This window comes from Rhinolophus sinicus, linkage group LG13 (assembly GCF_036562045.2).
Source record: "Rhinolophus sinicus isolate RSC01 linkage group LG13, ASM3656204v1, whole genome shotgun sequence".
NCBI classification, from domain to species: Eukaryota; Metazoa; Chordata; class Mammalia; order Chiroptera; family Rhinolophidae; genus Rhinolophus; species Rhinolophus sinicus.
This window is the reverse complement of record NC_133762.1, coordinates 55,395,141-55,418,846: the sequence shown is the minus strand read 5'-3', so window position 1 is coordinate 55,418,846 and position 23,706 is coordinate 55,395,141. Positions and strand designations below refer to the sequence as shown.

Below are 23,706 nucleotides of genomic sequence, written 5' to 3'. Positions count from 1 at the left end.
ATTCTACATAGTTTTCCCATAACTCACAGGATAAAGTAGAGGCCCATTACTGTGGGGCTCAAGGAGCTCCATAATCTACATACATACCTCATTCCTACAGCACTGAACCACTGTCTTTCCCAACCTACCTGTGCTGTGTGTCTAGCCTCTGTGCCCTTTTACATGCCCTCCACTCTGCTAAGAACAAACTCTTTACTTCTCTCCCTTTCGCTGTTAACTCCCATGTGTTCATTAAGAATCTGAAGAAGCCTTCCTTTTATTTCCCTTTCTCCTCAAGATAGTTAAAAAAATAACACATGAAAGAAATGGAAAAATAGAAGAGGGGAGAATGCTTGGACAGTGAATTTGAAGGATTAGATACAAACTGCCTACAGAAGGATCCTGAACTGACAAGAAAAGTTCAGGCAGAAGAAGATTATCCAGAAGGAGGGCCTTAGAGGAGGGTGGCTGAATCCGTTAGAAAGACTAAAATTTCCTTGGCAAGTTCTTGTGAACAGCTCTTGCTATATTAACAAATGATGTACCAATTATAAATGTACATTTGCAGGTTTTTAAAAATTTATAAAAATATTGTTTTGAAACCAAGTTATTTCTCTGATAATGACAAGCTCAGAAAATGCTTGTACAAGAGATAAAAAATAGAAAAGAAAACAAGGTGGATTTATGTGTAATTATGTAATCTCTGCGATTTTTTTTGGAATGTAAATCTCTTTAATTATAGTTGACATGCAATAGGATATTAATTTCAGGTGTACAACATCATAGTTTGACATTTATATATCTTACAAAGTGATCACCTTGAGAAGTCTAATAACCATCTGTCACCGTACAAAATTATCTGCAATCATTATTGACATAAATGGTCTGAGAAAGGTGAGAGTTGAGGCCATTGCCTTATGTTCTCCTAAAAGGAAGAGCTAGTCACCCTGTGAGTGAGAAGAAACAAATTTTAAACCTTAAGAAAGGATAGATCCCTTTTCAGCCTATAGTTCCTGTTAAGTTCCTGTTAATGACAGTTCCCGTCATTGTTATTTGAACTAAAAACTAAGCAAACAACCACTTGGCTGTAGGAATGCCTCTGGTTGTTTTAGTTTATTTTAAATGTTAAACAGCTTTATTGAAGTATAATTGATATACAGTAAGCTGCATAAAATTAAAGTGTACAGTTTGTTAAGTTTTGACATTCATCACCACAATAAAGAGTAAATATGTATATCACCTTGCAATGTTTCTTTGTGCTCTTTGTATTTTTTAGTGTTAAATAAGTGGAATCTTACGGTATTATGGTATGTATTATTTATCTGGCATCTTTCACTCAGCATACATAATCCCTTTGAGACTCATCCATAGTGTTTGTGCGTCAGTAGTTTATTCCTTCTTAACTGAATGAGTTTACGTTTAAAGTTAAATAACATTGACTTTTCTAAGAAATCCAGAATCTAAAGTGCAAGAGGAAAGAGTATGTTTTATTCTTCCTAAAGAAGGTGGTGGTGGGGCAGTGTATCATTGATCATCTACTTGTGCTTGTTCAAAAAATAAACTACCAAAGAGTGTATCTCAATGTCAGAGGCTAACACAAATGTGATGTCCACAGTGAGTAAGTCCATGGGAGGGGCAAGGAGTAAGAAGCACTTTTCCTCTTCATTCCCCTTTATAACCACACTCGCGCACCTCAATTCAATAAGGTTTGGATATATCTATAAGATACGACCAGTTCCTAAAATTTCAGAACTGCCATATTATAATGTGTAAACAATTTCATTGGTACCTCAATTTTCCCAGTTTCTAAATTAGTTTAAGTTATGAATGTTATCCGCATGCTCTACACAAATTGTGAAACCTTTTTAAAGGACAGTGTTTAAATAAATGAAAAAAAGCAACTAGGGCTGATATTGACTATTCTAAGAACTGTTTTGGAATTAGAAGGAAAAATAATACGGATTCCAAGAATCCCCAAACAGTAAACAGTTGTCTTCTGTATATATTTGGAACTAAAAACACAGTTTATTATAGAAATATCAGTAATTCGTGTTCTGGCGCATCATAGCCTGCCTAAATAAGGGGTAAAATGAGAGCGCTAGTAAGAGGCAAATAAAAGGTGATTTACATTTGATGGAAACCCAAGTTTTGTTTTTGGCTGCCCTGTGCACTGAGGAATGCCAGAGTAAATGAACTGCCCTATTGGCACCTTCGAACTACAATTCCCAGCATGCCGCAGTGGGGGCTCGCCGGCAGACGCAATCTCGGGTTCTGAGCGCTGCAGGGCCGTCAGCTAGGATACACTGGCCTCTCTACCTTCAATGGCTTCTCCTAGCAAGGCAGTAATTGTTCCCGGGAACGGAGGCGGTGATGTGGCCACCCACGGCTGGTATGGCTGGGTGAAAAAGGAGCTGGAGCAGGTAAGAGACACATCTCACTGCCCTGGGAATTCAACCTGGAGCTGGAGAAGACGAAATGGGGAGGACTGGAGTTTGAACGTCTCTCTCCCCTCCGCCCCCCCCCCCCAACTCCTCCCAGCCCTGTGTGTTTTAATTCCTATCCCCTAATGCCTTGTCTTAAACTCTAGAACTAGTAGTGGGAACTTTGGTTAATAAAACTGCCTGGAGGACTTTTCTGAGGACTTAGTAGATTACAAGGCACCACCTCTTAGAACTACAGAGAACGAGCCTACTACCTCTCCCCGTATCTGCTGCTGGTTCAGATTTGGGACTTCCCAGATGATTTTACATCTATCTTTTTTGCTCCCTGCTCAGATTAAAAAAAAAAAACACACACACACATATATATATATGTATATATGTATATGTATATGTATATATATATATATATATGTATATATATTTAACATATACAAGGAATATATGTAACATGTATGTAAGTTATGAACCATAATGTAGTGAATACCTGAGAACCCATCACCAAACTAAAATCTAGAACATTATCAATATATTTGAAGCCACCTGTATATCTCCCATCCCATTTCCCTGCCATCCTAAATTTTTTTCACTTGCTCCACTTTTAAAAATTAAAGTACTTTTGCAACCTATGTGTGTATCCTTTAAACAGTAGTTTAATTTGACATCTTTGTGAGGTTTATAGAAATGGCATTCTACTGTAGGTTGTCTTGCACATCTTGATTTTTTTTTTTTTAACCCTCTTCCATAAGCTTGCAATAAGACTGCTCTCTGGATTGCTGTTCTCTACAGATTTCTAGAATAAAATTCCAGGTTTGTGGCTGAAAACCATGGCCGGAGCTACAGACCTAAAGATCAGGGCTGGAGCTGTCCAAGAGGATGGATCTCCAACTTTCTGTACCACATTTCTGTACTATATTTTTCCTACTCCCTGGTGCACAGTCTGTTTGGCTCCAGGTCACATTCACTCATGCCCTCTCTATAGATATATGTCTATAGCGATATAGATGTACAAATGCAGATATAGGTCTTTCTATATAGAGACATAGAGAGTCGGCTAGACATAGAACTACAGATAGATGGAGTTTATGAAAGGGATTGTATATTCATATGTAATCCTGTAGAACTTCACCTACTGAATTTCATAATATAAGCAAATACTTATGATATATTATGATAAAGATCATATTAGCTGTCTCATTTCTTATTAGCAAAGTATTAGTTGTAATTGAGCTCTTTATTATAGCTTTCTTTTCCCCCTATGTCATAGATACCTGGTTTCCAGTGTTTGGCTAAAAACATGCCTGACCCAAGTAAGTTTTAAATGTGTTTTTAAATAGCCTCATCTTGTTGGGTTTAGAGCTATTTTTTGGGTAGTGAACAGGAATATCATAATATAGAAGCCAAAGGGAATATGTACCAAGAATGAATGATGGCAGGTAGTTTGGGGAGGATGGTGTAAACCAAGAAACACTATAGAAAATTTTAGTAAGGATCAAAACAAGCACCTGGGCTTGGTTGTATTTAATTTTCAATTTTGCAAGCAACTTGATTTTCCCTTTTATAAGTTAACATATACGTCCAGGCACAATTTATGGGTGTTTAATGAGGCAGAGATATGATAAAAATTTACAGCATTTATGAGATCCTAATATTAAAAATGTAATATTGCCATGTTTGTTCTGAGTATGGCTATGACCTGTATCAGTGATTTCTGTTTTGGGAAGAAAATATATATATACATGGATATTGTATACTTTTTCTTATTAACTTGGAAAGTTTACATTGAAATACGTTATATTTAATTATTTCCTCAGTATTTTCTTAAAGAACATGGTAAAAAATAAAAACAAAAGTACCAAAACTAACAGCAACATGCAAATCTTTGGCCCCATCTCCCAATGTGATTCTGCGGTTTTAGAAGTCGTAAACTGCTGAGTAAGCTGTCTGTTAGAAAGGTGGGGTAGCAGTAGACTAAGACTGTCCCTATCAAATGACAGACTCTTTATCCTGAACCTAGTTACAGCTCGAGAGAGCATCTGGCTGCCCTTCATGGAGACGGAGCTGCACTGTGACGAGAAGACCATCATCATAGGCCACAGTTCTGGGGCCATTGCAGCCATGAGGTGCGATCCTTGTTGAATCACCTTGTGTCAGCTCCAGCCAAACTTGCTTGGGAAGTACCTTGTGTATATCTGAAGTTTCCACTGCAGAGGAAACGGTGCTGACCTCAAAAGTGGTAACATAATCTGTTCTAATTCCTTCCTGGTTTGGTTAGTGTATTTTAAAAGTTTTTTTTGCTCTTATTGGGATACAGTGATCCTTTTAAAACATAAGCAGCTCCAAACCCCACCAGCTGCCTGTCACATTCAGAAAAAGTCCTTGGCCTTCAAGGCCCCCAGTAGCTCTGATATCATCTCCACCTTCGCTGCCCCAAGCCTGGTTTACAGACCTCATTGCAAAGTGTGCCTACCTTAGGTCTATGCTTGCCATTGTTCTACTTGGAACTCTCTGTCCCTAGATACCTACATGGCTTTCTCCTCTTTGTCTGTTAGAACGTTTTCAGTGAGGCCCTCTCTAATCACTCTATATGAAAGAGCAACCTCACCCCACTGGCTCCTATCCCTTTATTTTATTATCCCTTATTATCTTAAGCACTTCTCACCATCTGACATTTGTTTATTTCTTGTCTGTCCCCTGCCAATAGAATGTAAGCTCCATGAGGGTGGACTTTGTTCACTCTAATCCGGAAAACCCAGTGCCTAAAAGTGTGTCTAGCATATGGTAGGTGCTCAATAAATATTTGTTGGAGGGTAGAGATTATTACTCCCTCTCCCCTTAAGCCCCCAATCCTTAGGATTCATGGGCACATCTCTGATGCTCTCCATATAACATTATGCCTCTCCCTGTAGGCTTTAAGGTCTGGAGGACAAGGGTTTAGCTGGCTGAATAAGCCTGTTGGGGTTGAGTTTCTTTCCTATTTGCCAGGCTGTATGACAAGGTATTAGTTTTTGTGTAGCCTCTTATTCCAAGCAGTCCCTCAGAATGTCACATGAATTGCATGTCAGAGAATCTTGCCAAATTCCATAACCTTTCAGCCACGGTAATCAAAACTACTAGAATAATAATGCTTTCCATTGTGGAGCTACCGAATTATGGTACAGTCACAGTGTTTATAAGCTGCCAGGGGTTGGCTGAAAAATGAAGAAATCCCTTTATGCTGAAATCTGTACTAACTCAAGACCAACGGAATTTTTCTCAGGCCACTGGCTAATAAAGACGTGCCTTCTTTTAAAAACCACTGAAACTTATTGCAGGATTGTTGTAACCTGAGAATTAACTTCAAAATTTAAGGTAGGCAAAGAGAAAAATAGATGCCAAAACTATAGGGTATAAGACTGTAAGGGAACAGTCACAGAGGACCACCCTGGAGATTACTTATTAATCATAAAGGGGGAATAGTGTCTTTACAGTGGAGAGATCTGATGGCTATCACTTGAAGCCAGTAATCAAACTTAATCTTACCCATACTGGGATAAACTGGCATCAGGTGACTCTGATATGAAGGACATATGATGTGAAGGATACAACATCACCATGTAGTATTCTTGCCAAAAATGTTTAACTTCAGTCTAATAGTGAGGAAACAGACAAATTCAGTTTAGGGGATAATGTACAAGACAACTGGCCTAAACTCTTAAAAAATGTCAATGTCATTTAAAACAAAAAATTTAAAAGTGACTAAGGAGCCACAAAACCACATGCAATGCATGATCTTTGACTGAAAGATCTAGGATTGAAAGGAGTGTTAAAGAACATTGTTCGTACAATTGGGGAAAAATGAATACAGATATTACTGTCTCAATATTACATTCATTAGGTGTAATAATGGTACTGTGGTTATGTTAGAGAATGGCCTTATTCTTAGGGTGTATATGCTGAAGTATTTAGGAGTGAAATGTAGGAAAATTAATGAATCTAGGTGCTTGTTGTTCTTTTAACTTTTCAATAGGTTTTAAAATTTTCAAAACAAAAGTTTGGGAAAAAAATTTAGGCCCAAGAACAAAATACCAACCCTAAGCCTTTTCTGGCACAAAGCCTCCTTGAAACTGTTCTTTTGCCTAGTCTTTGCTGAGTGAGGGAACTGTCTGCAGATATCTAACTGGCTACTTGCTGGGCACTGTACTAGGCACCAGGGTTACAAAGATCAAGAAAGTTCATATGTGCCCTTAGGAGCTGATGGTTTATTAGGGGAGACAGGTATAATACAACACAAATAAGTGGAATGCAATGTGGAATGTGGGATAAAAGAGGTACATTACTGCTATTATACAATGTTTCTTAAAATATGGTTCACAAACCACTTTCATTGGTAATCTGGGTTGGGAGAGGTATCATGCCTTAAAATGCAGATTCCTGGGCCTCAATCCCAACCCTCTGAATCAGATGCTCTGGCACTGAGCCTGGGAATCCATGTGTTAACCAATCGAGTAATGCTGATGCATACTAAAGGTAGATTACACTTTCTATGTTTATTTGGAAAGGATTACAGAAGAGGTTTGGACTACCTTGAAAAATGAGTAGAAACTCATCAGGTAGCCACAGTTATTGATTAACCATTGGGCTTGTAGTTCTGTAGTTTCTTTACTATTTTTCTCATTAATCTCAACAGCATATAGCACATGCTATAAGCTAAACCAAGTAAGTTTTTACGTGGTTTACTGACTTTTTGGTGATCAGATTTAACATTAAATACTGGCTGACATCATTTCTCTCTCTCCAGGTATGCAGAAACACATCGAGTATATGCTATTGTATTAGTGTCTGCATACACATCAGACTTGGGGGATGAAAATGAGCGTGCAAGTGGTAAGTCTGAAGGCAGAAACCCCAGAAAAACCCTTCCTCTAGTCATGGGGCTGCTTGTTCAGATTACAAAACAGTATTGTCTTTAGAATAGGCTAAAAAAATAAATCTGATATCATAGATTTACTACCCATTTTTAGATGTAAGTTCGGCAGTCTGAGAGGTCGTGGACCACTTTCTAATCCATTGTCCAGAATTAAACCCTCAAGGCCTTACTTTATTTGAGCCATATACTCCCCTTTCACAAGTACCTATGGTATCAAGCCCTACAGATTTGAAAGCCAAAGGACTTCTGACTCACACTTAGGTTCTGATTCTGTGTGTTTCTGCTATGGCCTGCACTGGATGTTTTAGAATGGCTAGAACACAAATTATCCATGGGCACTGATAGGTTATATATATATTTTCCCCGTAGGATACTTCAACCGTCCCTGGCAGTGGGAGAAGATCAAAGCCAACTGCCCTCAGATTGTACAGTTTGGCTCCACTGATGATCCTTTCCTTCCCTGGAGTGAACAACAAGAAGTGGCTGATAGGTTGGAAGCCAAATTGTATAGATACACTGATCGTGGCCACTTTCAGAACATGGAGTTTCCTGAACTGATTAGTGTGGTAAAGTCTATGCTGAAAGTATCAGCGTAGACAGAATAATTTCTGCTATTTTGCATACCAATATATAGAGCACTTATCAGATTATTAGTAAATAATTTTCTATTATCGGATGATTATCAGACACATAAAACAGACCAAAGTTTCAAAAATGCCTAAAAAAACAAGTTTCAGTGTTCAAACTAAGTTACAAACAGCATTTCCATTTTCCATAGAATCTACATCTTCCCAAATTGCTATGAACTAAAGCAGTATTTTTCCCACATAAGGGACATAAGGACAGCTTAACCACCCTTATCTATCCAAAGTGAATAAGACAGAAATGGAACCCAGTTTTCCTGATTAAAACTAAACAGTTTCCCAGTCCAGATTAAAACTGAATAGTTTTCATGTGTGTTATAGGAGTTGTTCTCCTCTTTCAAATAAAACTTCTATTTTATTGGGGGAAATAAAACATGACTAAACGTCCAGACTACTGGCTTAGAATTCAAAACATTAGCGGTTGTTTCAAGCTGGCCCAAGATGTCAAGCCCAGACTGAGGCCTTCACTTTGACACCTTGCCCACCCAGTCCTTTAAGCATGTTGAGAGAGAATGCAACATAAGGATGCTAAGAGGCAGGGGTCTGCAAGGGTCAGGCAGGGGATATGAGCAGTCAACTTTGTATAAGACATCAGTGATGAGGACTGACCAATGTGGAGAGCTCACGCATGTGGGAATGTGGCAAGGTGTTGCCAGTTTTCTGATTTTTTTGATGAAAACACTTTTACAGTGTTTTTGTGTGTTTTTTAATGTGAAATTCTTTTTAATTTTTTTAATTTTACTGGAGATATTGGGGAACAGTGTGTTTCTCCAGGGCCCATCAGCTCTAAGTCGTCCTTCAATCTAGTTGTGGAGGGCACAGCTCAGCTCCAAGTCCAGTCGTCTTCAGTCTTTAGTTGCAGGGGGCGTAGCCCACCATCCCACACGGGAATTAAACCGGCAACCTTGCTGTTGAGTTCTAACCAACTGAGCCATCAGGCTGCCCCTCTGGAAGCTCAGCAGCAGCTCGTTGTTTTCAATCTAGCTGTGGAGGACGCAGCTCACTGGCCCATGTGGGAATCGAACTGGCAACCCTGTTATTCAGAGCTTGTGCTCTAACCAACTGAGCCATCCGGCCACCCTATACAGTGGTTTTTATATTCAGGAAATATATATGTATGTATACATAATCCATATGTACGTGAATTATGTCCAGTCCATATACATACGGATTATGTTAGTTGGCAACTATAGTGTAAATAAAAAATTTACAAACTGCAAGATACATAAAGTTCAAGCCGTCTATTTGTGGCCTCTGCCATAAGTATTAACTTAGCCAGGTCCTTTTAAATAATGCTCTATGAAACCTGAGAAATGAACATAATGTCAAAGGATGAAATCAGGAGAACAACTGGGATTTTGTTACAAGTCTTAAGTATTTTTAAAAATAATTTTTCCATACCTCAAATTTTTGTTCTGTAAAGAGTTCTGTTAACTTCCATGGTCTTTTGCATCTCTATCAATCATTCCAGTTTTCTTTTGATATGTACCCCCTCAAAAAACCCCTGTTTCGTTTCCCAACATTTTTTGCCTATTACGATCCCTAAGTATTCCCTCAAACAATTTCCAGTCCATTACTCCAGAGAGTTCTATTGGACAGCACTGGAGTCTAGAGCATGTATTTTATATTCTTCCCTCACCCACCATCTAATAATGAGTGACAGTTCAAAGTGAATCAACTTGAAATTATTTGTTTGACTAGTTTCCTCAGTTGATCACCATAAAAATCATAGCTCCACAAAATTTACTCATCACCAAACTAAGGTCAGAAGGGTTTCATGGAAGAGCCCTACATAAACTGTTCACTTAAGCCATCGAATCACGGATTCTTATGATTGTTTGACTATATAGTATGGATCATTGTTAAGCATAGAGAGGCCTTGACAGACCCCAGGGAATATATTCACAGGTGAGCAAAATACCTTGTATGAAATGGAAATCAACTGTAAAGATTAGGACTTCACTCATAATTTGACTTTTTGGTGTTGTCATGAGTCTAGAGCCCCACTATTTGTTTTGGTCAAAGTTTACACCTGTATGTAAATATCCACTTAACTATCATTAGAGGTGCTGTATTTTTAAATTATTGTCGCTTTTCTTTCAGTTAATATTCAAAATTAAAAACATGTTATGGGGGAAAATGTTTAAAAAGTCTCTTTATTCTAATGAGGCAAGGACTACTTTATGTTTTAGCCATTGATTGTAAGCTTTGGAAAAAATCAGTCTCTGGTTATCAAGACATAATGCAAAGTCTGTGTTTAAAACTGTTTCCTGGTCTCCATTTCTAATTCTCATTTCAGTTTTCTTATTACACAAGACTGCGCCTCTGTGATAGGTCAGGTCCCAGGAAGGACATTGTTCTTACCATTCCAGCTCTCATTGTAGGTAGAAGAGAAACCTTCTGTAATTGCAGGCTCCAAGGTCTTCTCTACCTTGTGGGTATCTAATACTTGAAGCAATCTTTGTTTCAAAGAGCTAGTGTCATCAAAGGCTAATTCTATACAGCTGGCTACAGAATTTACCTGGTTCTTAAAAATTGGTTATGGAGTTGCATTTTATTTTACTAATCCTATGTATCTCAAAATAACCCTTCTAATGGTTGTCGACTTAAGAGTATTTTCAAACTGGTGTTTGAACTCACGCCTCAGGTGTAACTGAGTTTGAATTCTTTTCCTTTGGTCCACGCTTTTAGCCCAAACACAGAATTTTTTTTTTTTTAAATGCTTTCCAAGTCAAGTTGTTGTCCTTTCAATCTTAGTTGTGGAGGGCGCAGTTCAGCTCCAGGTCCAGTTGCCGTTTTCTAGTTGCAGGGGGCACAGCCCGACATCCCTTGCAGGAGTCGAACCGGCAACCTTGTGGTTGAGAGGATGCATTCCAACCAACAGCCATCCAGGAGCTCAGTGGCAGCTCAGCTCAAGGTGCCGTGTTCAATTTTAGTTGCAGGGGGCGCTGCCCACCATCCCTTGTGGGAGTCGAGGAATCGAACCGGCAACCTTGTGGTTGAGAGGATGCGCTCCAACCAACTGAGCCATCCGGGAGCTCAGCGGCAGCTCAGCTCAAGGTGCTGTGTTCAATCTTAGTTGCAGGGGGCAGAGCCCACCATCCCTTGAGGGACTCGAAGGATTGAACTGGCAACCTTGTGGTTGAGAGCCCACTGGCCCATGTGGGAATCGAACCGGCAGCCTTCAGAGTCAGGAGCATGGAGCTCTAACCGCCTGAGCCACCGGGCCAGCCCCAGAAATTTTTAAATGGAGCTAGAAAGAGAAAATACAGCTGAGATCCTAAAAAGCCCTACAGCTAACTTCTGTGCAACACTTCATCAAATAAACTAGTGTTTTCTATATGGCCAAAGACTGCAACTGAAAATGCTACTAGAACTGAGGACAATTATAATGGCTTTCTGCTCAGTTTAGACATACTACACCATGACTTTTAGAGCAGAATAAAGGAAAATAAATCTAAAACAGGACCAAAAAGAATGGAAGATGAAAATAAAGTATGAATGGAAGGTGACAGATTTTTCAAAATAAAGTGTGAATGGAGGGCGAAACTTTTAATTTTAGTTAAATGATGAGAATTTAGGGGACAGTTCTAGTAAATAATAAAATTGAGCCACAGAGTGACACTTGTAAGATTTTTAAAAAGAAGGACCAGTGGAAATATTCCCTTTGGGATGACAATGATAGTATTTATGCACTGAAAACATCCCTGACAACAGTCATCATTTAGATTTGAAATAAATACAGTGGCATAAACCTCTGAAAAAATATTTCTGATGTAAAAAAGGATTTAACTGTGTGGAAAAGGGATGTTCCAACTCTCTCCTCCACTCACACCCCAAGTTTGCATAGCCTCCTCTACTATTCCTGCCTTCACAGCTTTTAATTTCTTCACAATGGAACCATGGAGAAAATAGAAAACAGAAATGGTAATAGTGAACCAAATATAAATAATTCCCAATGAAGGCCTCAATAAATAACTTTAAAATGAGCATTTTTAGGCTGTAGCCATTATCCATTGGTAAACATGGATTTGTTGGCTTCTTTTTCCTTTAACAATCGAAAGTCGAAAACTTCAGAAGATGTGGTCCTCCAGAACTTCAGAGTATTTTATTTATTGAAGAATAGATTTCACTACTAATCTTACTTTCTTTATATTCTGTTGGCTACTCTACCAATATAAATTTAGTCTTCGTAGATTAAAAAAAAAAAAACGTATATTTTCATAGCAGCAAGTCTATATCCATTTCTGTGAAGTTTGCTTTCAAGGGAATTTGATGTCCCATCATAAGTTATTTGCTCCCAAGTAAAATTCATTTGCAAAATGTCAGTAAAGTTCATAGCTCTCTATTAAAATTCGAGCCACTCTGTCATGTAAATACAGTTAGATGGTGAAATCTCTCCACCTTCATGGCAGTCATCAAAAACCTTTAACAAAGAAAAAAGTTTATGTTCAAATAGAAGTTTAAAAATTCTAAAAATTAATAGGTAAAGTCTTACATTAAATGTCAACTACAACTTAAATTTCTGTTAACAAAATATCACAAACCCAAACATTTATTTAAAGCAATATTAAAAACAAAACTTCACAATTCAAAGAGATTAGGGCTGTATTTAAGAACATACTATAATAGGACCTGATTTGTGATCATAAAGTTAATGGGAGTCCTTTTTCTGTAGCATTCAAATGACTATGTTCACTTGCCCACTGGGGAAAGGGCTATCAGTGGGTAACACAGGAATATAAGGGAGAGCCATTATATGAATTACTTTATTTTGACTAACCAAATGTTTCATGTTTGGCTACCTTCCTTTTTGTGAAGGGTGCTGAACAGAATTCCCAACCTGCTAGCACTCTATAAACAGGGTATAAAGTGCTTAGATATATAGAAAATGGCCAGTAAAAATAAAATTTAAAACACAGACTAGCAGCCCAAGAATATAATGCAAAGAGGTTGGGACAGTACCTATAGCACACAGTTGGCACTCATAAACTATATGGGAATGAATGAAGAGTGCTGGGGCATGCAGCAAGGGGAAGAACATTATCTCTGAGTTTGAATCCTGGTTGATATGTCCAAGCTACATGCTCTTAGGTCTTCCAGAGCCTAAGTTCCTCCTGCTTAAGGGGAAATAACATCATTAGCTACAAGGAGGATTAAATGAGATCACATAAATTTTCAAAAACATGTCTGGCCCATGGTAGGTTCTCACCAAATCTCACTTTCCTCCCTACTTAAATGATTAATGCTTGTCAAAAATTGCCCATTTTAGGGCCAAGAGCAGAAAACACAAATTTCTTTAACCTGGTTATTCTAACAAAGAATGTAAGGCAATGATTTGTTCATTAAACGTCATGAAGGTTATATGGAGGTCTGAGTAGCTCTTGGTCAATCCTGCGAGTCTGAGAAAACTGGAGTGTGCTTGCAATTATGTCATGTGGGATTTGCACTGGTGGCAGTCAAGTGTAAAGTGAAGCCATTTTAACTCACCGGGCAGAGTCCACAGGGGGCCCGGACCAAACCCGTGGGTGGGATGATTGGATTGACTGCCCTATATAGTTTCATGTGTCCATCTACACTGCCAACCGTGCCTTCTTTTGCAGCGATGATAGTCATCTCCACTTTCCCATCATATATGAGTGTATTCAAGATGGTTTCAATGTCCTCCATGGACAACTCTACCTATAAAGAGCCCATATTAGAAACAAAAAGGACAAAGAGACATTCCTTTGGAGGATTTTAAAAACAGTAAAGGGCCACAATTCCTCAGTGAAATGGGGAAGCATTATGCTGGGGAGTAATCAAAAGCACAAAGAGGTTGAACAACAGCCCAAATTAGCACAAACCACTAAATGCTAAGGACAGAACTCGGACCTAATGTGGAGTGCGACATTTTTTGATATCTTCACTCTCCTAAGTAAAATCTAGAAGTCTTGTAGGTAACATTTCTTTCACAAGAATTTAACAGATTTATAAAAGGTGGCAATGACCACCTTTGCCTAACTGGCTTAGGACAGTACTTTTTTAAAGTGGGTTCTGCAGAACATTCACAGGAATCACCTGAAAAAAGGGTCTGGGTCAAGAATGATTGGAATCCATTGTAACTTTATCCCTACAATAAGGAAGTTTTAAAAAAAAAGATGAAAATTAGAAACAGTTCTGACCTTACTGATTCCCAATTCACAGATGTATTTCCACACTTCATGTGACGAAGCAAATGAACTATTTCTTTGTATCATGGGATTCTGTTTGCTTTCTCGTGCTGTTTCTGCCTATAAGGGTAGAAACATAAATCTCAGCAAGAATACTGGTGTTTTCTGAATATAGTTTATACAGAGTGAAACCAACAGTAGAACATTTTGTTTAGTAAAATGTATCAATTTCGATATTTTTCAATTCCTATAAAATAAGATATACAAGATTAAACATTCTTTATGGAGAAATTAAAAAAAAAAAAAAAGACTGTTTCCTCAATTATGCCTCACCTTGGTTTGTAGGAATTTAAAACACTGTTGGTTAAGCACCTCTACAAATTCAGATTCAAAATCCTGGTCACTGTACCAGGCTCCACCAGTCACAGACCGGTCTGGCTGCAGGTTATAGAGCATATACACCTTCTTTTTTGATGCCTAAGGAAAAACATGCACAGCAAATGTGGTTATAAGGTAACAATCACCCAAAACTAAGATTTGGAAAAAACTCAAAACATTATATTTTAGAGCAGTTTTACAGAATTTTTGTGAAGATGATATAGAATTCCCATTTACCTGTGTCCAGTTTTCCCTACTACTAACATCTTACATTAGTAGGGTACATTTGTTATAATTAATGAACCAGTATTGATACATTATTATGAACTAAAGTCTATAGTTTATTCATATTTCCTTAGTTTTTCCCTAATGTTCTTATTCTGGTCCAGGATACCACAATGTAGTTAGTTGTCATGTCTCCCAACGCAAATTTTAGTTACGACAGTTTCTCAGTCTTATTATTGATGAACTCATCAGTTTTGAGAATTATTGGTCAGGTATTCTGTAGGAAGTCCCTTAATTGGAATCTGTCTGGTGTTTTTCTCATGATTAGACTGGAAAAAAGACCACAGAGGTAAAAACGACCTTCTTATCACATTATATCAAGGGTATCTGATTGTCTCCAAGTGATGATTAACCGTCATCAATATGACGTATCAGATCACCTGGATGGAGGTAGTGTTTCTCAGGTTTCTCCACTGTAAAGTTATTTTTCTCTGCCCTTTCCTCAGAAAAAAGTCACCATGCCCAGCAAGTAAGTAAAGTAAAATAAGTTGAACACTTAAGGATTTGGAGTTATGCTCTACTTCCTTGAGGGTAGTGTCCACATAAATTATTTAGAATTCTTCTGCATGGGAGATATCTATTCTCCCCCATTTATTTATTTATTTATTTATTCATTCATTCATTCATTCATTCATTCATTTATTCAAACATTTATCTATCAATATGGACTCATGAATATTTATTTTATACTTTGGGTTACAATCTAATACTTTAGTTTGAAACCTTAAAAACATCATGCTAAGTGAAAGAAGCCATACAGAGAAGACCACATATTGTATGATTCCATTTATAGGAAATGTCCAGAATAGCCACATCTAGAGAGAGACAGAAAACACCCTAGTGATTGTCAGGGCTTGGGAGCAGGGAAGATGGGGAGTGACTGCTAGAGGGGTCACGTTTTGGGGTGATGAAAATGTTCTAAAATTAGAAGAATGTGACAGTTGTACAACTCTGTGAATATACTTAAACACACTGAATTGGACACTTTAAAAGGATAAATTTTAGGGTATGTAAATTATATCTCAATAAAGCTATTAAAAATAAAGACCTAGAAGTAGAATTGGCAAAATGAAGCTAGGTGATGAGTATGTGGGGATTCATTATATTATTTTCTTTACTTTTGTATATATTTGACATTATCCATTAAAAATGTGGAAGAGAAATAATATTCTAACTTAGGGAGTGGTACGACGTAAATGTCACTGATAAATAAAATCACTGATGAATACCAAATTCTTCTATGCTGAAATTTGTGTTCAAGCAAACTTTAGCCTACAGCAACCTCGGCTCGTCTGACACTTAAATCAGTGAGGTCGGCAGCAGGTGTCCCTAATGAAGCCAAGCTCTGGAGCTTGGAGCCCCTGAGGGATGTGATGGATGGGGAGGGATGGGGAGGAGGAGAAACACCATGTGCTGGAACAGATGCTCCACCAGGTCAGGGATCTTTCTCTGACTTATTCACTAATGTATTCCAAGCACCCAGAACAGTCTCTGGCACATAGCAAACTGGTAATAGATATTTGTTCAATGAACAATATGCCAGGATGAAGTAAATTATCTTATACACCAGAAAATCCAGAAAAAATGTTCATGATTCCAAAATTCTTTCCTGAATTAGTTTTAGATTTTTAAGTGAGACACTAAGAGTTAATTAGGCAGTGACATATCTAAGCAGCATCACCAAATCAATATGAACTAAATGTGTAAAAATCGTTTTTAATCAGTTGTTTTAATCATGATACAGCTTAAAGGACAATAAAAACCTGAAATATACTAGGAACAATATATGTACAATCAACATTCAGGAGAAGAAAAGAGAAAACTACTCACTGCCACTGACTTAACAGCTTTGATAAGCTTTTTACTTTCCAAATTCTTTAGAATTTTGTTAATTTCTGTTAATGGCAAATTACTTTTGTATCGGATATCTCTGCTCCATATTCCTATAAGAAAGTAAAGTAAAATAAGTTGAACACTATAGGATGTGTTTATAATACTGCTGCTTATATCTCATTCCAAAACTAGCAAAATATATATGTATATATTACTACAGCATAGCTATAGGAAAAATTAAGTGACTTAGAGGAAGAATCTCAGATAAAGTAACAAAAATATGCAAAATAATACATAAGTTATATTCTATTTTCTAACTGGAAATTTCTTGGAATCCTAGTGTGGAATCTTTTAAAAAACAGATGAATATGGTGATGGAAGGAGAACTGACTCTGGGTGGTGGACACACAATGGGATTTACAGATGATTTAATACAGAATTGTACACCTGAAATCTATGTAATTTTACTAACAATTGTCACCCCAATAAATTTTTTTAAAAAATTAAAAAAAAAAACAGATGAAAAGGACATTTCTGAAATGCAAAAAAAAATCTTGAATGTTACTAAATTAACTTATAGTCATGCACTGCAAAATGATGTTTTAGTCAATGATGGACAGAATATATGATGGTGATCCCGTAAGATTATAATGGAGCTGTAAGATTCCAATTGCATAGTGATGTCACAGCCATCGTAGCTGTCTTAATGTGGTAACACAATGCATTACTCGTGTGTTTGTGGTAATGCTGGTGTAAACAAAGCTACTGAGCTGCTAGTCACATACAAAAGTATAGCACATACAATTATGTATAGTACATAATACTGATAATAATAATAAGTGACTATGTTACTATTTTATGTATTTACTATACTTTTTATTGTGATTTTAGAGTGTACTCCTTCTACTTAGAAAAAAATGTTTGCTGTAAAACAGTATGCTGTGTTACACTGGCAGAAGACTCATATATCTCCCATTTATGGCATCTCTCAATTATATTATCTTCTCTTGTGCTTGATTTAATCTCATGTTTTGTTCAGTAACATGCTATACAGGCTTGTAGCCTAGGAGCAATCGGCTATACCATACAGCCTACATGTACAGTAAGCTGTACCATCGAGGTTTGTGTAAGTACAGTCTATGATGTTCACACAATCATGAAATGCCTAACGGTGCATTTCTCAGAACATATCCCCTTCATTAAGTGGTGCATGACTATTGTCTCTTCCATCCCCTCCTGCACCGCAACCTGTTTTTCATAAATTTCATTTAGATCGTATATTTGAAAAACAAACTCAACTTTGGGCCAGGGTCAGCTGCCATCCTCAATGGAGAGCAAAAAAACACTTTATGTGAGCATCTATGTCCATTATTTTATAAAACACAATATTTAGGAGATGGAAGATAGGAAGATTGCAGCTCCTACAGCCACTAAAAACCATGCACGGGAAGCTATGATTTTTCTTTTAAAGAAGGAAATCAGTGTTATGTGAAAAGGGAATTTTATGTAAAAATATTTGGTTGTATTTTCTTTCCAATGTGGAGGCATAATGAGATAGGAAGAAATTTTTTTTTTTTAATAGAGAATGGCTTTTTCATAGGTCTATTTTTAAAATGTTAATTTAACCTTCTAACTACTAAATATAAGAATTACATGTTTTCAGATTACATCTAATTGTTAAAGCTAACAGATCAAATAGATCCTAAATTGTAATAACAGTAATTTAAATATGGTTCTTCAATGAAGATAGGAGAGGAACTAAATAGCTGTTGAGGGACCTATGTCAGACATTGCCACACTGCACTAAGTATCCCTCTGGTTTTTGAAAAAAACAGAGAGATGTTATTATCCACAATTTACAGATAAGATGAAGAAATTAAAGTTTCCAAAGTTTACTGAGTGAGGATTAAAAAAGAACCTTAAGTTTTAATTTATTTATTTTGGATAGGTAATACATTCACATGGTTCAGAATTCAGAAGTTTTTTTTTACCATCCCTGCCCAGAGCCATCTAATTCCTGCCTCCTTTGATGCAACTCCTGGGTGTCCTTCAAGCACATGCATATGTATAGTATATATATGTATACTTTCCTCTCCTTTTTAAACAATGGCAGCATAGTCTATATCCCTGGGAAGCGAGGGTCTCAGTCCCTGTATCTAGTCCCAAAGACAATGTTTTTTTCTGCTTCTTCCTTTACAGGCTTACCTTTATTTCCTGCATCCTCTATGATTTGATATACTAGTTTTTCTTGGTTATCTGATCCCTTCATTTTACTGCAGAGGAATAAAGTAGAATTTAAAAGGCAAAGAGGCACAGGATAATCTAATAATCTACACGACAACTTAAATGAATTAGCAGACAAGGTTATCACATTGACTTATTTACCAAAAGAAGGGCTTACCTTAGAAAGAATGACAGGGCTGTATGTACCAGAATGAAAATATGTCCAAGACACAGTAAGTGAAAAACACAAGTTGCAAAACAGTATGCATAGCATGATCCAATTTTTAAGAAAAAAAATTATATATACATATATAATCATATATATATATATATATATATATATATATATGAAAATATGTATACCAAATTATTTAAGAACAGTTATCTCTGGTAAATAGAACTCATGATAGGAAGAAGGGATGGTATGTAGGACAGATTTACATTATGCAATTCTGTATTCGCTTTTTTTCAAGAACATATACTACTTTTATAATAATTGAAATTTTCTTAAAATAATATAATTAGGTGCTTACCCAGCATTTTGAGAATCCTTTATTCTATACAGAAGGCCTGTATTGCTCCTTAAGAGATCCAACTGACCCTGAAGTTTGTTTTTTAATAAGCAATAAGTCAGTTATTTTGTCAAATCCAATGACAAATGTTAATACATTCTTTAAAATTTTACACAGACTAAAACATCCTACCTCCTATAGTTATTTGTCAGTTCCTCACTTGAGATTTAAGTTTTTGCCTATGTATCACATGCAGTGCATTTTTCAAAAATTGGCTCTTTCTCTTCATTTTCTAAAACATTAATAATTAACAATTTCATATATGCTAGATCCTGGCTTGGTTATATGATCAATGCATAAAGAATTATAAACAAGCAGTTTTAGAGTAATAAATAAAAAGCTATATTCAAATTAAAATAAATTCAATAAATATAATACAAAAATTTATGTAACAAAAGGTTCAAATAAAGGCTAACATGCATAAATATTCTATAACACAATGATTAAATAAAATTTACAAAGTTAATGGTGACCGTTAATGGTATGTGTGATTTCCATTGTGTTACATGAACATTAGGCAGAAAGGTCAACCAATGAATAAAAGGCCTGCAGGTTTTTCTATAACAAAAGTAAAATAAAGCATGTCTGATGTGCTTCTGAATTTCCTTGAGTCTGAACCTAGGAGCACCCAAATGGCTGTACCACTGGGCTTCTAGCAGTTTGGGGAAGCCATGGCTGAGAGGCCCCATTACCATGTGTTAAGAGACTGGGCACAACCATGACTTGAAAGTGATTTTACATATGGATAAACAGTAATACCCTCCCTCCCTCCCCTGACCCCACTAAATGGCAAAATCAAACCACAAAGCTCAATTTAGAGACTCCATTCAGTCATTTAATTCAGCCTATGAATATTTACTGCACACCTGTGCTGTGATTGTTGTTGGGGGGGGGGAACATGAATTCTGAAAGAGAATTACACAGCTAACTTGAATACCATCTAGTTGGCATTAATATAGAGGTAAGTAATGGGTGGGATGGGCTCTTAGAGAAGAAGCTCTGGCCCAACCTGGGGATTCAGGGAGGCTTCCTGGAGACAACAGCAGAGCAGAGTCTTGAAGGACAATGAGGAGTTAGTCTGCGAATGGAAAGAAGGGCCTTCTAAGCAGGGAAGAGAGCATCAGCAAAGGACCTGAGACATGAAACAGCATGATGTGGCAGGGAACCAAAAACAATCTGTTACCTCTGAAAACTAACTTTTAAGGAAAAGTGATGGAAGATGAGGTGGGTGAGGTTGGTAGGCTCAGTGTAGTCAACCCATGAGTTTGGAATTGCATCTCTAATGTTGAGAGGGTTTTTGCTGAGAAAATGACTTGGTCAGATCTGTATTTAAAGACAGATCAGGCTGGCTGCTCTGAGATAGATGGAGCCAGGAAAACTACTTAAGATGCACTGTAATAGTCCAGGTAAAAGCCAAGAGCCTAAACACATGAAGGGGTAATAGGAATGGAAATAGGTGGACAAATTTGAGACTTGTTTAAGAGCTAAAATCAGTAATACTTTGTGATTTATTAATAATTACTCCTTGCTTAAAATTCTTCAATAGCTCCACTACTACCTACTGCCTATAGTCAATTGAACTGGCAGTAGGTGGGGTCACAAAGGTGATGAAAGAGAGGGAGTTGCTGAGATCGATTTTCAGACAGAAAAGAAAGGGCTGAAAGGGTGGTCAGAGGACAAAAGCATTTTCCATTGCCACAACCTCCCAGCATCCCTTCCTCTATCCTCCTGGATTTGAAGACCTTCACCATGGTGAACTACCTAGAAATCACCATCAGTCCTTTTCTCCTTGTGCTAAAACTGGGGTCAGCAATCTGGCCCACTGCTTGTTTTCATAAGTAAAGTTTTATTGGAACGCAGCCACACCCATTTGTTTATATGGGTGGCCCATAGCTACTTTCCTGAAGAGTTGAGTACTTGTGACAGAAACCATATAGTCTACAAAGCCTAAAACATATACTATCTGGCACTTTATAGAAAAAGTTTGCCACCCTGAGCTAGAAGGTTGAAAGAAACAGTTTGACAGAAAGTTCACCTGTCCTCACATCTCCATATCCAGAGCCCTTAGAAATCCAACAGAGCTGGTAGATTTAAAAAGCAAATAAGCTTCAGATGAGTCCTCAGTATATAAATCTTTTACCTAGTTGCTACTAAGACAAACTGAAATGCTCTCAAGACATGGGAGTTTTGATGATGGGTGAAAGGAAGTAAGAGAAATAGGTAAGAGCATGTGGCACACTAACAGGTGGTGTGTTCTTGGGCAGTAGAGAATGACATTAGGGCCCCAGGAAGAGGTAAGACCAGGTATATGAAATATATCCCCCTGATATATAAGAGCAGGTATAACAGAAGAGGTAAGAGCAGGTATAAGGGCTTCACTGAAAACCCCATCTAAAACGTCACTGGGGGCTGAGCCTGCACTTCCACCCAGAGGCCCAGCACTGTTGATATTCAACTGGACTCATTCTGGCCTCTAGAAATGCTCAGAGATTGTGAAGAGTGATACCCTAATGAGCTGGCTTTGTGATGACTCACAGAAAAATCAGTGGAATAGATTTCATATGGAAAGGCCCAATATCAGCAGTAGGAAGAAAACAGATGAGAACAGACTATGCCTATATGCCTTTAGGTATCTTAGCGACAGTTACATTAACAAATACAACAGTGAAAACAAAATACATTTATTTCATTCATCTTGTAAAATAATGCATAATTACTTCTTCTTTGCTCAGTTCTGGTAATCTGAGTTGTTTCCTGGTTTAGAATCTTATCAGTCACAACCTTCTAACGTTTTCATGACTAATAACAGAAGTAATGACAATCGTAATATATAAGTAATTACATGAACTAGCTGGATTCATCTTACCATGGACAAAAGTCTATTGATGGCCACTGCCCGCTGCTGGGCTTCTATATGAGGCATTTCATTCTGAATTACTTGGTCTGTGATTCCATGAGGGAACTGGTGACATAATTCTATAATCCTAGGAACAAAGGTATTAATGATATTACTCATGTTTTTACTTATTTCAAGAGACAGTGGGGGTAAATACTAGCAGAAGAATTTGAAATTGTGTCCTTTTTACATTTGGTACATAGTCTGGCTTCTATGATGGTTCTAAATCAAAGCATGTTAGAAATTGAGGAAGATGTTTTTGAAATACATGTATACATTATTATTGTTCTTTAAGGAAAATATGTTTTTCTCATAAACATAATCTTTAAAGTAGAGTAAAAGTCAAATGAGAACACAGAAAAAGATATTAACACTGCGGCTTCAATTTTTTAAGATGCAGCAGGTATGACAAAATTAAGATACAGCATTGAGCATGTATAAGTCTGCAAGCAGGAGTCAAATCAGACGTTTCTGGTGGGAAGCCAAAATTGGTTATAACAATCCACAACTGGGGCTTGGTTTTTGGAATTATTCCCACCAAACAAAAATAAGCCCATTATCTTCACCTTGTCACAGGATCATCATGTATGTTATTCATAAGTTTGAGGAAGTTGGGATCTTTTCAAAGTATGTGGTAACCTAAAAACCAGCAGTGCACTGATAGAGACCATAACATCAGGAAAGGTTTGACGTGCCCTAAAATCTTGACTTAAATACTGCCCCGAAACTATTTTTGGATTAATGTTGCTTCGTAATCACTAATGCACTCTAACTTCGCCCAAACGTTCTGTGGTGTCAGTTCCCATAGCGACACCGGCAATCCTGTGTGAGAACATGTATCCTCAAGTACCACGCGGAAACACCGAGTTTTATCTGAGCGTCGACCACCTTAACGCAGGAAGGAAGCGCATCATCACAACTTCCGAACAGCATCCGGACAGCTACGCAAAGTTGCAAAGTGTCAAGCTCGTTTTAAACATATTAAGAGTTCTGCTCTCCACAGGTGGAAGGTGTTCAAATCTGGTAATCCCCTTCCCGGACGCTCACTGAACTTGCTCCAGTATCTACTGACTGTCCCGAAAAAAGTCTGCCCAGATGACCGCCTGCCTGCGTGGGCTCCCGAGCCGGGAATCGAATCTCACTGATTTACCTGTTTTCTATTTCGACTGGATCCGCGTCAGGCGGCTGCATTTTCACCTTCACTTCAGCCATGGGGCGCAGTTCCCACCTCTGGGGAAAAGAGACGCACGGAGCAGCCAGATAGCGAGCTGGGGATCCACAAAATTGGCAAAGACAGCTTCAGGCCCGGGCGAAGGGTCTTTTTCCTCGTGTCGCAGTCGGTCCTTCCTTGCCTGTCGGCTTGAGGTGCCCAAGCCACGCCTGTTACTCGTCACTGG

The 23,706-nt window shown here is 37.6% G+C and overlaps 2 protein-coding genes across 4 annotated transcripts; one reads left to right on the top strand and one right to left on the bottom strand.

The window, feature by feature from the left end:
• The first annotated feature begins 2,212 nt into the window (after positions 1-2,212).
• RBBP9 (RB binding protein 9, serine hydrolase) lies at positions 2,213-10,110 on the top strand. The gene is made up of 5 exons (XM_019710739.2): positions 2,213-2,399; positions 3,685-3,727; positions 4,435-4,540; positions 7,198-7,283; positions 7,696-10,110. The coding sequence occupies exons 1-5, from the start codon at positions 2,301-2,303 to the stop codon at positions 7,920-7,922; spliced, it is 561 nt and encodes a 186-aa protein (XP_019566298.2). The 5' UTR covers positions 2,213-2,300; the 3' UTR covers positions 7,923-10,110.
• POLR3F (RNA polymerase III subunit F) lies at positions 8,688-23,591 on the bottom strand. 3 transcript variants are annotated; one of them, XM_019710716.2, is made up of 9 exons: positions 23,460-23,591; positions 22,280-22,397; positions 19,375-19,442; positions 18,824-18,891; positions 16,616-16,728; positions 14,456-14,599; positions 14,135-14,242; positions 13,461-13,652; positions 8,688-12,396 (listed from the first exon to the last, which is right to left on the bottom strand). In XM_019710716.2, the coding sequence occupies exons 1-9, from the start codon at positions 23,519-23,521 to the stop codon at positions 12,319-12,321; spliced, it is 951 nt and encodes a 316-aa protein (XP_019566275.1). In that variant the 5' UTR covers positions 23,522-23,591; the 3' UTR covers positions 8,688-12,318. The 3 variants fall into 3 exon arrangements, with proteins under 3 accessions (XP_019566275.1, XP_019566276.1, XP_019566277.1); XM_019710717.2 differs by having other exon boundaries at positions 22,876-23,571; XM_019710718.2 differs by lacking the exon at positions 23,460-23,591 and adding an exon at positions 23,198-23,450.
• Between the last annotated feature and the right edge of the window lie 115 nt (positions 23,592-23,706).